General features: G+C 43.1%; 1 protein-coding gene across 2 annotated transcripts in view; it reads left to right on the top strand.

Annotated features, from left to right (window-relative positions):
* LOC111671123 (SPRY domain-containing SOCS box protein 4-like) overlaps positions 1–13,389 on the top strand; it is a 70,590-nt gene that overhangs the window by 21,515 nt on the left and 35,686 nt on the right. The window contains exons 1-2 of one of the 2 annotated variants that reach the window (XM_023428142.2): positions 3,264–3,470; positions 11,509–12,481. In XM_023428142.2, the coding sequence (XP_023283910.1) occupies positions 11,749–12,481 (733 nt within the window). In that variant the 5' untranslated portion in view covers positions 3,264–3,470; positions 11,509–11,748. Of the gene's footprint in view, positions 1–3,263; positions 3,471–11,508; positions 12,482–13,389 lie in introns of those variants that run through there. The other variant, XM_023428143.2, reaches the window with a different exon arrangement.

The raw sequence follows: 13,389 nt of genomic DNA, 5'->3' as shown, positions 1-13,389 counted from the left end.
CACACACACACGTGTCCCCAGACCCCATGGGGTCCGTTAAGTGTGAATGTGCCTTGAGGTAGAAAATCAGGGGGCAATTTATGGCAGAGTCCAGCTGAGAAGATGGGGGATGTACCGCAGATGCAATCCTCTGTTTGAAGCTTTAATGTCAAACTGTATCTTTGGGTTGTTGTTCAGGATGATAGAGGTGAGTCTGAAGCCCTTTTTATTAGACTGTAGAAAAACCGAAAACTGTACATTAATTAGTTTTAGTGGATTTGTGCAGCAGCGTACTGACAATTCACATAGTGACATAAATGGAAACTGACACTCAGGTGCAGAAAATGCATAAAAACATATGTTCTACATATAAACATGAATACACCCTGACCTCTGCACCAGAAAGGCAAACTGTAAGCTACAACAAGACTATCAAACTCAAAGCAATTTAGTAATTAAATCTGAGATTTATAATCAAGCACATCACAGATAAACAAAGCATCAAAACAATCAAATACACTGAGGACTATCTTTAACACCTTATGTCACCTTATCAGGATTTTACACACAGTATGGGAAACCTGTGAAGCTGGACAACACAATCTATTTCGGTGATCACTGGTTTGAAGCAAAGCCTCCCAAAACTAAAACCCAGAAAAGCCTCTAATCCAGCAGAATTAGGGGGCTGAGTTTGTGGGTTTGTGTTCTACATGCAAATTAAACTGTAAATTAGTAGCAGAAAAATAATTAGATGAAGCAGAAGATACTCGCCGTATACCCGGAACTTCAACATGTCTTAAAAGCTGATCCTTTGCTGATCAGTGCAGCGTCGCCTGGTCACCTCCTTTGGTCATATTACAAATCCAGACTCATATAATCCTCTTCTTCTTCTTGGGAGGAACAACATTTAATTGGCCTTGGTGGAAGAACTGATGGATTTCGGCAGCAAGCAGGATTACAAAATAAAAGTGATTGGATTACAGCAATTATACTAGTGTAAACAACCAAGAATTTAAACTTATTTCATGTGCACACAACTGCCTAAAATGACAAATAAGGCATCTCTTTTTGAGTAAATCCTTCATTCAAAGGGAAAATCGTCGGTGAAATATTTTCCCAAACCATAAAACCTGAATTTAGCCTCACAGCAGCATGACTTTCGTGGAAACGGAGCCTCAGATTCTTTGCCAGAGTTCAAACCCCTCCCTCCTCCCTACCTGTGTGTATTATGTTAAGCCTACAGTGACTGCTTACATTCAAAACCGTTGACCTGCAGCGGCTGCTGTCTAGAATAATGAGTCATGTTATGTGTCTAACATACATCTGCCTCAGGTGATCCATAGCTGCCAGTGTGTGTTTGTACAGATCTGCACATTTCCCCTTTTCCAACTCTTAGTCTGAATGAGGCCAATTGACCGGCTTGGACGTGTACACACTTTGTGTGTATGTGAACGTTTTTGCTGACTTGCGTGTTTTACTTAACTAAGCAAGTTGCACAGTGCACAAATAAATTTAAATTTGAAGTAAAAGTTCAAAATTTTTGGAAACACGCCTGTTTTCTTTCTTGCACTGAGCTCAATGAGAAAATCTAAGCCAAATTTCTTTTATTTCAAATTTTAATTTGAGGATAAACCCCTTGAGATGTGGCCTCTCATTTTCAGTTTCCTCTTATGTCTGTTATGAATATAGGGCTACAGCCAGTAGACTGTTAGCTTAACTTAGCACAAAGACTGTAAACAGCTAGCCTTGGCATAACCAAATCCACCTACCTTGCCATCAAACATATCAATATATGTCGTCTGTTAAGTTCATATAAAAACTGACGCATAAAAACGACAGTTTGCCGTTTTATTGGGTGTAAGCATCTACATTTTTTAGCTTCATATTTAACGGCAAGATGTGCTTACTGTGTGTGTGTGTGTGTGTGTGTGTGTGTGTGTGTGTGTTAGATGGGCGAGACAGCGTGTCCTCTGACTGCACCAGCTCCTAAGTAAATGCATCCTCTTTGTTAATTGTAGACGTCTGAGAATGATAACGTACTGATAACGTGGGAGGGGAGGGTGTTGTAGAGAGTTTGGTTCCCTGGTTGTTGCAGCAGTCCTGGGAAAAGGAAGTCCATACAGGAAGTGAGCTGGCTGAGCCTCAGTCCTGTGTGAATGCAAACACTTACGTCTGCCGCTGTTTGTGTATGTGTCTGTATGGTATTGTATGACTGTAGTGAAAGAGAGAAAGAAAGCATTTGTTATTCCAAATGCTCTCCTTACTTCCCCTTTCTTTGTGAATGATGTAGCTGCAGGAAAAGGCTGATAAATTAACTTAGTCATCACATCACCTCAGAGCCAAGTTATGCAGTAATGTGCAGATGTGGGCAGATATACTATATGACGACAGGAAAGAACAGAGAGCAGCACAAAACAGTGCAGGTCATCGCCCAGACAGTTGTGGATGTCATGTGTTAATTGCAGAAATACAAAGTGGGGTAAAAGGGACGCTTTGTTCTCTGCGACAATAATCTAACATTGTGGAAAGAGCCATTTCTCACTATCAGTATTTCATCTTTTGAGAGTTTCTACATTTTACTGCATCTGTAGCCTCTGTGGTGTTTCTATTTTTCAACTTTAACCTTACAAACACCCCTGGCACACAAAGGACATGAGAGGCCTTTCGCACCTTGATGCCACATGCTCCACTCGTGCAGCATAAGCGGCACGTGTAGGTGTGTGTGTGTATGTGTGTGTGTCTGTGTGTCTGTGTGTGTCTCTCTTAACAGAGGGGGGAGGGGGGAGCTTGGTTTGGTTGGCTCGGTGTGAGCTCTTTGTAAGTAAGAGGGAGTCAGGAACCGGGTGTTTCTCTCAGCTGCCTGCCGGTCTGGTTGCTGTTGGTAACTTTGCTTGATGAGATCAGAGGGGATCGGCTTTCAGCCCTTCATGTCTCTTTCTCTTTCTCTTCCCCTCTCTCTCTCTCTCTCTCTCTCTCTCTCTCTCTGTCTCTCTCTCTCTCTCTCTCTCCCCTCTCAGTTCGCCCTGGATCTCTCGGAAAGACTGAAGGGGAACTGAAACGGGAGTGGAGCTGAAAGTCTGTTCGGAGCTGTAGTTGTCAGCGGCTGTGACAACACTGTCTTGGAAACACACATTAGAGTTGGAGTGTGTTGGGGGAAGGTGGAGGGGGGGGGGCGAGGAAGAAGTGTTAGCCTCAGGACAGATAAGCTCCAGGGAGGGAAAAGAGGGAGGGAACAAGGGAGGAGTAAGGAGGAGGGAGAGGTGGGTAGCCCTCTGAGGAAAGAGGGAGTCTCTCTCTTTCTGTCTCAGACTGACTTGCGGGCTGCTGGTTTTCTCTTCCTCCTGTCCTCCTGTCCCTTTCCTCGGGCTCTCTCGCTGCCGGCGGCTGGTTGGAGGAGTTCAGCTGTGTTTTGGCTGCCGTCTGGATTTGAACATGGACTCAGGCTGATCAGCTTCACGCAGCGAGACAAGAAGAGTCACTGGAGATTCACTGTAAGCAGCTTGATCTGTTGTGTAGTCTACAAGGTGTAGTGTGTCATTGCCGAAATATGTCTCATCTGAAAGGGATTGTTGCTATTTCAGGAGTGTGTGTGTGTGTGTGTGTTGGTGTGTGTACTTGTGGAAGAAACAGAGCTGTATGTGATACAGTGTGCTTTCTGACAGTTTATACAGTCCTATACAACACATGTTGGTTAAAGTAGCTTTGAGTATGATTAGTTTTTTATTCTGTTTACATTAGACAAGATCAGCCCAAACACTGCTGCTGCTGTTAACCTTTTTACGACACACACTCCTCTCCTGTGGATGCTACTGTGCACTCGGCCTCTCCTCTTCCCTCCCTCTCTCCCTCCTCTTGCCCATCTTCTGTCACCTTTAATTTTCCTAATGGTCTCGAAGCCCCAGCTGGCCAGCTGGGATACCCCTGTGTGTGTTTGTGTGTGTTTGTGTGTGTTTGTGTGTGTTTGTGTGTGTGTGTGTGTGTGTGTGTCTGCTTTTGTTCGGTAGATATAGAGAGAGAGAGTTCTGGGATAAGCTACCCTAGGATTTCCCCCGCTCACATACAATAATAGGATAGATCCGGCTTTCTATTTTTAAACACACTGTTTGTCTATATGTTACAAACACCCCTAAGCTGACGTCTCGCGCCGCGCTGCCTGCAGTAGCTTTTCTCACTGTGTTGTGTTTAGTCTATGGATTGGGGTGGGGAGGGTGTGTTTGTGTGGTCCATCCTGGGATAGAGAGATAGCAGCTCTCCTTTCTGACTTTATCCTTTTGTTTTGTCAGCTGCTGACCTCTGTTTCTCTCTCTCTCTCCATCTCTTCCATTGTTTGTGTTCCCTCTCGCTCTCTTTATTTCACTCAAATCCACACAGCCCTCCTCCACCACAGCCGCTGCCTTTTTATAGTTAGTCCCTTTATTTAAGTAATTGCTCTATTTAGGCGCTCTTTCTAATTTCCTTCCTTCCTTTTTCTTCATTTTCTCCCTTTCTTTGGTTGTAATTTGAGAACACGAGGGAGGTTTCTCGATATCATGCTGTTTGTGTGTGCATGCTTGTGTGGATGTACTTTTCCCTGTCCAATGTCCTGGCACAGCACCCTATGTTCCACTTTGCAAAGAGCAATTTTGGAGAATCCTGTGGTGAGAGAGACAAGTGCTCCAATCATAAAACATGAATGTGTGTGTGTGTGTGTGTGTGTGTGTGTGTGTGTGTAATCTCTTGATTATTGCTTGACTAATTGATGAATTGCTTAGTCAATAAAATGTAAGACAATGGAGAAAAATGCAAAGTGATGTCTTCAAATTGCTTTTTTTCCCCCACACCCCGAATATGTTCAATTTACAATTACACAAAACAGAGAAAAGCAGCAAATGCTCTTTAAGGTTTAGCATTTCTGGCAGCGTCCGTCTGTTGGTTGGTCCACCGCTTTCGCACCAGATGGAAATAGCTCAACAAATATTGAGTAGATTGGTGTTAAATTTTGCAATACATTTAGTCTAATTTCTTGATAAATAAACAATCAGTTAACTTACTGGCAAAGACCAGTAGTTTCACATCTGTAAATTCCTCAACCGCCCACTCTTAAACCATCCTCAAAAATTTTGTCTGAATTTCAGACGTCCTTACATAAAGCTGGAGTTTTAAGAAAAAAAAATCATGAGTTGCGTTTGAATCGTGTGAAACGTTTCATCACACTCTTGTGAAAACGGGTTGGATGTTAAATGAATGATGCAGCAGTGCATCATATTCCGGCAAGCTTCGATTCAGTTTCATTACTGCTGGGGTTGTGAATCTGCCACCTAAATCTACTGCAACTCCAGAGAGCTTTATGGATGGCACTGCCAAGGCCTTCTATATGTGTCTGTGTGTGTGTGTGTGTGTGTATCCATGTATGTGTGAGATTAATAGGTTTTCCGTTAGGCTGTGCTCAATCACTGCAGCACTAATGGTCTTCCCTGAGGGCACCATGGATTTTAAGGTGTCACAGCAGGCATGAGAGAAATATAAGAACTTAGGAGCAGACACCGTGCGAGTGTGCATGCGTATACCTTGTGATTTTCAATCTGTCTAAATATAGTGCATTTCATTTTTTAGGCAACTATCAAGTTTCCGTTCCTACAGATGACCAAGGAGAAAAGTTCAAAGAGGGAATTTTACACTGGAATTGAGGGGCAGACAGAAGATGTGGAGGAAGGAACATGATTCATTAGAGGAGGAGGGGGGGTGATGACTGGAGTTATTTTGTAAAGAGTTCAGACTGAGTACATGAAAGTGGTGCATCAGGGAAATCTCACCAAAGGCAACCATCAACCTGTGTATAAAGGTCATTTCTTCCACAAGTACACAGTCAATGTCATCTCTGTGAGCGCGGGGGGGGGGGGGTTTGGGGACGTCAGTGAGCACGTTTACTAGGATGCAGCTGCGTGTGAATTTGCTCGTGTTCCGTGTTTTGCAGACTTTGCTCTTCCTGCATGCTGAGCTCGCATTGATTGCCGCATGGTAGACGCTGGGGCATTTGGTGTGGCATTTGATGGCAGGCCTGAGAGACCAATTGATAGAATGTCAGCTCTGCTGTAGTCTCCGTGGATTCACTGGTACAGTAAGGCAGAGAGATGTGCAGAGAGACGGGGACAGAGACAAATGGATAGGGGAATAGGAAAGAAAGTAGAGGAAAAATGAGGGAGAAGAAGGATAGAAAGCTGGTGAAGACGGAGGAGAAAGATGTATGAGGAAACAGTCAAACCTACAAAGAGAGACGGTGATGACAGAGTGGTGATGTCTCCTTACACAACTGCCTAATAAGTCCAGAGATGTCCATATGAGAGCACCACTTCTTCTCATCAGCTGCAAGATAAGTTTGGAGTCTCTGTCTGTATTTTGACATCCTCTTAGGAGCCAGACGGTACAGTTTATGTCTAACTCTGGCATCCTCAGCTACCCAGGGATTCCCTCAGTAGGAATGAATGTCAGCAATGTAGAGAGGATGGTAGTTTGTTTAATCTAGTGGCTACAGCTGCCTGCTATGAAGAGATATAACATAAATGTGTGTATGTGTGTTTGTTGGTGTGCGTGATTGTGATTGCATGTCAGCTCTGTTTTTATACACTGTGGTGCCCAAATGCCCCCCCCCCACCAAAAGTGGAAAGTGGAAGAAGTGGCCACTTTGTGATTCATTTTTTCAGATGTCATAGGAATGAAGCCAAGCTGCTGTAATTTATCATGACAGCTAAGGTTCAAATAAGGTCAGAGTTGTTTGAAATCAGTTATGCAGTGGTGGGGATTTACTGGGGTTGCAAAAAGGCAAAAAACAAAACAAAACACAGATGAGCAAAACTTTAATCTGTCAGTTATAATGAGACACATGCAATTAGTTTGGCATTTGCCTGTTCTCAAACTTCAAATGTATTTCCTTGTCATTAGAGTTCCATGACTTTTCATGTTGAATTTCAAGCTTGACCAACATATCAGCCAGTGAGCAATTTTTAAATGAACACAAGTGCCTAACTCTGCACTTACATCAGAATTCACAACGACTGGAATTATTCGAGTTCAGCGACTCTTGACAGGTGAGGCAAAAATTTAATTTTGCACACTGCTGACATATTTTAATGCAGACCCATAGTCATTCCCCAAGAAAAAGACAGATTGCTCAATATTTCAGGAGTAAGCTGCTGAATCTCTTATGTGAAAACAGACACGTAAAATGTTTTAGTTGCAGCTTATTAAATATTTCATAGTTCATAGTGTCTTTGCAAATAACTGTTCCTTGTGTCTCAGATTTTTTGGGGGCAAATCATGAAGTGTGGCTGAAACTGAGATCAGCTTTGTTGCAGGTCATAAACTTTTTGTTCTCAGAGGAATTTAAATATTTTACAGCAATAGTTTGACATTTTGGTAAATATACTTATTAGCTTTCTTGAGTTAGATGAGAAGAACGATATCAGTCTTGCATAAAGACCAGACAATGAAGGAAACACATATAGCCTGGCAATATCCAACTAAAGTTCACTAATTAACATGTTTTTTCTCATTTGTTTAACACGTACAAAAATCAAAGTGAAAAAAAAGCTTTTCTTGCCAGGGCTTCCTGAGGGTCTCTGTTGGTTGCCTGGCAACCTTACAGTAACAAGAAAAAGCTAGTCCGGCCAAGAAATCATCCACCTTAAAACAACATTTTGTATTTCAGTTCTTGTTTGGATTATACAAATGAGATATAACATGTTAAATAATAAGCTTTAGAGGTGCTGGTAGGCAGATTTTGTTTCCAGTCTTTATGCTAAGCTAAGGAACTGCTAGCTGGAACCTTTTTTAAAACAGACAGATATGAGTGTGCTATCGATCTTCTTATCTTACTCTTGGCCAGGAAGTGAATAATATGTCTTAACTATTCCTTTGAAATATCTTTGACAGCATTTAACTTTTACATCAACATTTGACCCACTAAACAAAGCCTATTGTCTCCACATACATTATTATTGGTACAAGACAACAGCTGTCTCTGCTGCTGACACTGTGTCTGCAGGTGGCTGGGATGATAACTTGCAGACCAGCTGATCTGGGATGAAAGATGAGCACGCACTCAGACCAGACCAGACATTCATGCATGAACACAGAAACAGGAAGGCTGAATGACTGTGTAGCTATTAGTCCTGACTCTCTGGGGCCTTGTGGGTCTCTGGTTGTCCTTGATCGACCCTCTCAGACACAAACAAGCGATCACACATATACAGTAAATACTACTGTATTCGACAATAGGTGGAAAACTTGACTAACTTCTGTTACTCAGAAGTTCATATTTAGACATTTAGTGCTTTGGGTCCTTTGAGGAACTTGACTGGATTCTTGTGGAAAAGCCCACAGACATCTCTGGTCTGTTCTCTGAGGGTGGTGCAGTATGAGTGAGAGGTTCCTCTGCAGTTTCCTACCCCTGTGTTTGTGTCTGTGTTTGTGTGTGACTTCAAAGCCTGTCTGCCCAGTCAGAGCTCGTTGGAGAGTTTAAAATGAAACACAGTCTGAGGGCAGACACACACACGCACACGCACTGTGTCCTCCTCTTGTACAATGTTACACACACACACACACACACACACACACACACACACACATGCACACAAGCCCTTACAAGCTTTTTAGTGACTGGAGCTTGTTAGTAGTTCAGCATGAGAAGCCAGATGAATCCAGCCCACACACCAGGTGCACGCTGCTGTCTGTCTGTCCTCTGTCTGCCTTCTTATCTCATGCTCTTGGACTTTTTGATAAGGCTTCTAGAATAGTTTCTATTTTAATGTAACTTGTTTGAAATTCGCAGTACAGCTGAAACAATTATTCTTTTATGGTAACCGGATAATTACAAACATTCCCCCGTTTCAGCTTTTAAAAGTTGAGGAATTCCTGCTTTCCTTTATCTTGTGTGATACAAAGGCTGGTGGTTGCATAAATGAAGTGATCTGAAGAATGTGAAATGTCATTGGGAAAAATTGTGATTTTCTTACATTCTCTAAACCAAATGATTAATCAGTTAATCAAGAAAATAATATTCAGATTGATTACTAATGAAAATAAACATTAGTTGCAGCTTTAAATCATAGCAACGTCTGCATTTTGTATTTATTTAAGTGTGCGTCTTTGCATATGTGTCTCCATACCTGTCTAACCCAGCTGAAAGTGCAGATGAAGGGAGGGGGAACAAGTGCAGTCGGTCCTCACTGAGTTGGCTGCAGAAGAAGAGAGAGATGGAGGGAGGGGGAGGTGGAGGGAGGGAGAGTAAACAACAGATGGTGAAAGCATGTTGCCGCTATTCACAGAAGCAAACGCGGCGCCAGCCCACCACCAGCCTCCTGAGAGGTTACTACGCAACGGTGACCGTAGCGACACGGGGTCAGAGGTCAAGTGCCTCCTTGATGGCAGCCTGTGTAATGCCAGATTGTCGTCCTCATGCAGTGCTAGACTGTGCCAGCTGAGAGACACACACACACACACACACACACACACACACACACACACACTGAGTTTGTACAGTGTTAAATAGTGTTTTCTTTGGCTGAAGTTTGGCAGTGATGACTCTGGAATCTTCCATGCAGGGTCCACCCTTAACCCACCTGCCAGCCGTGATGACACACACTGAGACAGCTGTCTCTGTGTGTGTGTCTGTGTGTGTGTGCGTGTGTGTGTGTGTGTCCGAGCACTGAACCCTCTCATGCTGAGGAGTGAACTGAGTGGTGGCACACATTGGCTGCCAGCTGCCATGACCTCATTCACGGCGAAAGAAAAAGAGAGGGATAATGGAGAAAATGTGAACAGTCAAAATGAGACAGAGGTGTGTGTGTGTTTGTGTTGCAGGGCACAGAAATTTTACACAAAATTACACCATGACCTCACTCTGTGGTGTGGTGGCTGACCGGTTTGGTGGGAATATTTGTGCTTGTGTCATCAGTATCTGTTTAAAAATAAAAACACTGTACATATTTCTATATTAACTTTACATTTTAGAGAAGGACAAACAGTGGCCTCTGTTTAAGATGCATTTTTTGAAGTGTCTTTTCAGCTCAATATTATTGGCTTTCCAGGCTTAAGTAACTGGTTCATGTGTAAATAGAGACAAGAGGTGTAAACAACCATCTGTTTGACTTTTTTTTTTCTTTCTTTTTTACATGTAGGAAGTGCAGTGTTGACACATAAATAAGCTGTGCATCACTCTAATCAAGGTGTTAGACAGTCTTACCAGAAGAACCGTCAGTTCAGTGAAGATGCATAAAAATAAAGTTTTGTGGCTTGCGGCGGGAAAGGCAGCAGATAAATGAGACATGTAGAGAGTTTCGTCATCCACTTCCCTATCTGCCCGCAGTGTGACTGACTCTTTTCCCGTGAACAGGAAGCACCAGCTGCTGTTCCTGGAAGAGATAACTACGTCATTTAAACCCTCTCAGAACTGTCTGTGTGAAATGATCTTTTTATATGATTATGTAGCTTCATATGGTGTTAAGTAAAATAACAGTAAATATTAGATTATGAGAGCAAATTTAATGAAATTGTATTTTTGAAATTATGAAACTTGAAAAAAAAATAGGCAAAATTAGTATTTTTGCCTAATATAATTTTTGTTGTGTATGTGTAAACTAAAGGAGATGAAAGAAATATTAAAAGACATTTGTTTGAACATGAACTTACATTTTCATCTGTTGTTTTCAACACACTGCCCCCTATAACTCAAGAAACCAAAACTGGAAACAAATCACACAGAAACCGACCAAAAACGAAACTAAAACTTAGGTTCCTGAGTGAGTGCTAAAGGTGTTACACTGAAAATGACATAATGGAAATAACATTCTCAAAATTAAACCACAATATTAACCACGGTAGTTGCTTACTAGAAGTCAGGTTCTTGTGAATCAACATGAGCAGTTTTGTAGGTGGCAGAACAGAAACTGTCTGCTACTGTTAGTCATACTAACACATGTTATCTGTTTATAAAGTGTGATGATAAGGTCAAGTCAAGCTGACTTTTTCAACTCTGTCACACAAATGACTGGAGATAAATAATTACCTGATGTTTTTGTTTTCCTCCTGTTGTGTTTATATTTGTGCAAACTCAGGCAACACTCATTAAAATTACATTAGCTAAATGAGGGAGCGCCAGCTTCAAATCTGGGCAACGTTTCACAACTGGGGAATGTTCGGAGGGCTGCGTGCAAGTGTTGGTATAGGCGCATGAGCTTGTTGGGAGGATGCAGGATGAGTCAGAGGAAATGTGTGTGTGTGTGTCTATTTGTGCTAGTGTGTGTGTGTGTGTCTGTATCATCCTGTTAATTGTTTACTCCCATCAAAGCAAAGCCCCACAAAATCTGTGAAACAAGGAGTTTTGCCAACACTTGCCATCAGTCTCCTCTCTCGCTAACTTCTTTCTTTCTCTTTCAGTCATCATCTCTCCCTTGTTCTTTTTCAAGTTTATTCCTGAGACTGTATTTTGCTGAAAACCAACAATTAGAGGGGTTAATACTTATTTGTTCTTTTCTCTGGACCTTCTCTCTACAGGAGTGGCACCCGCTCTGTCTTTCTGAGGACATTTGTGGCATGAAACCAGATCGCAGACATCTTCCATTCATCACCTCCTCCTTCATCTCCCACCACCACTCTCCAATTAGGAACTTTCTCTCAGCTCCACCGCATTGATGAGGTAACGTCAAGCTTCACGCAGCGCAGCACACACCTGCACTATCACCACCCTCCCCACTTCCTCCCCCTTTTCCTTCTGACAACCCTTCCATCGCAGCCATGGGCCAGAAGATTTCTGGCAGCATTAAATCGGTAGACGGTCGCGGGGAAAGCGGTGGCTCCCCGTCCTACCGGCCCTTGGCTCATCGCCGGCAGCACCCAGAGCTTAGGGGCCCAGATTTCTCCAAACCCCCCAGGCTGGATCTCCTACTGGACATGCCGTGCGCTGGACCCGAGACCCAGCTCCGTCACGCATGGAACCCTGACGACCGCTCGCTCAACATCTTCATCAAAGAGGAAGATAAGTTGACATTTCACCGCCACCCGGTCGCTCAGAGCACGGACTGCATCCGGGGGCGGGTTGGATACACCAGGGGTCTCCATGTGTGGAAGATCCACTGGCCCGCCCGGCAACGAGGCACCCACGCTGTAGTTGGGGTGGCAACCTCAGAGGCTCCGTTACATTCTGTTGGGTACACGGCGTTGGTGGGGTCGGACTGTGAGTCCTGGGGCTGGGATCTGGGACGTAACCGGCTCTACCATGACAGTAAGAACCGGGCCCACAGCTCGCTGCCATCTTACCCTTGTTTCCTGGAGCCGGAGGAGTCATTCACACTGCCGGACTCTCTGCTAGTGATTCTGGACATGGACGAAGGAACTCTGAGCTTCATGGTGGACGGACAGTATCTTGGAGTGGCGTTTAGAGGGCTGAAAGGCAAGAAGCTGTATCCCATTGTCAGCGCTGTGTGGGGACATTGTGAGATATCCATGAAGTACATCAACGGCTTGGATCGTAAGTAACATTTACTACACTAACAAGATACAGGCATGGTTAAGCACAGAAGGAGAGTACTCAAAACTGATATTTCTTTAATTTTATGTTGAGGAAAAGCCAAGATTTTCTTAGTATAACAAAAAATTTATCATATCTGCTGAATGATTTCCAACATGTCAGAGCCACAGTTAGGTGGAGGAGATAATACCAGACCAGGAAACCAACTGTGGTAGTCCAGTCTTATTGTGACATGTCACCACACGTCCAAAGTTGTGGTAAGATTAGAAATTTGTTACGCAATTCTGTAAACTTGGAGATTGTGTATTTGACGCCCTCTCTTTGACAGCAGAATGAGTGAAAGTTAGTGTGACAACAGAACATCCTTGTGTTTTCCGATATTGAAGGTAGTGATCAAAATAGCATGAACTGCAAAGTTGATGTGGGAGTTAAACTGCTCACCGGGTGTTGACATCTTTTAGCGTGTGGCCAGTTATTTATGGAAATATTCTCTTTGCCGTTGTGTTCTTTCAAGCCGAACAGCAAAGATGTGGAAAAAAGTCCTTCGTCATTGTGAAGCCATTGAGACTTTTCTTCTTAGTTCATTTGTAAAGGGAAGTTGATTATAACACTAATACTTTGGAGCTACAGGACTCATTACTGAGTCTGATTTTACTGTTATTACTGGGGAGTTCTTGAGCAAGGCACCTGAGGTAATTATTTTCTCATATGGCCGTTACAGGTATCAACACTGTAATTTGAGCTGTTTCAATTACAGGTTTTCTGTTCTGTTCAGTTTGTTCGGCACTACATAGTCAGACATTGAACATTACGTCTCGCTATGGAACTGTATCCAGAGGTTGTTGTGTCTACGTAAACCAGCTGTGCATTACAGTGGATATGAGAGGGAGAGGAGTTCAGAGAGAGCA

This window comes from Seriola lalandi, unplaced genomic scaffold (genome assembly GCF_002814215.2).
Source record: "Seriola lalandi dorsalis isolate HSWRI2012SDOR001 ecotype SW California unplaced genomic scaffold, Sedor1 jcf7180002054866, whole genome shotgun sequence".
Taxonomy (NCBI): Eukaryota; Metazoa; Chordata; class Actinopteri; order Carangiformes; family Carangidae; genus Seriola; species Seriola lalandi.
Note: the sequence above shows the minus strand (reverse complement) of the source record. Positions and strands in the feature narration are given on the sequence as shown.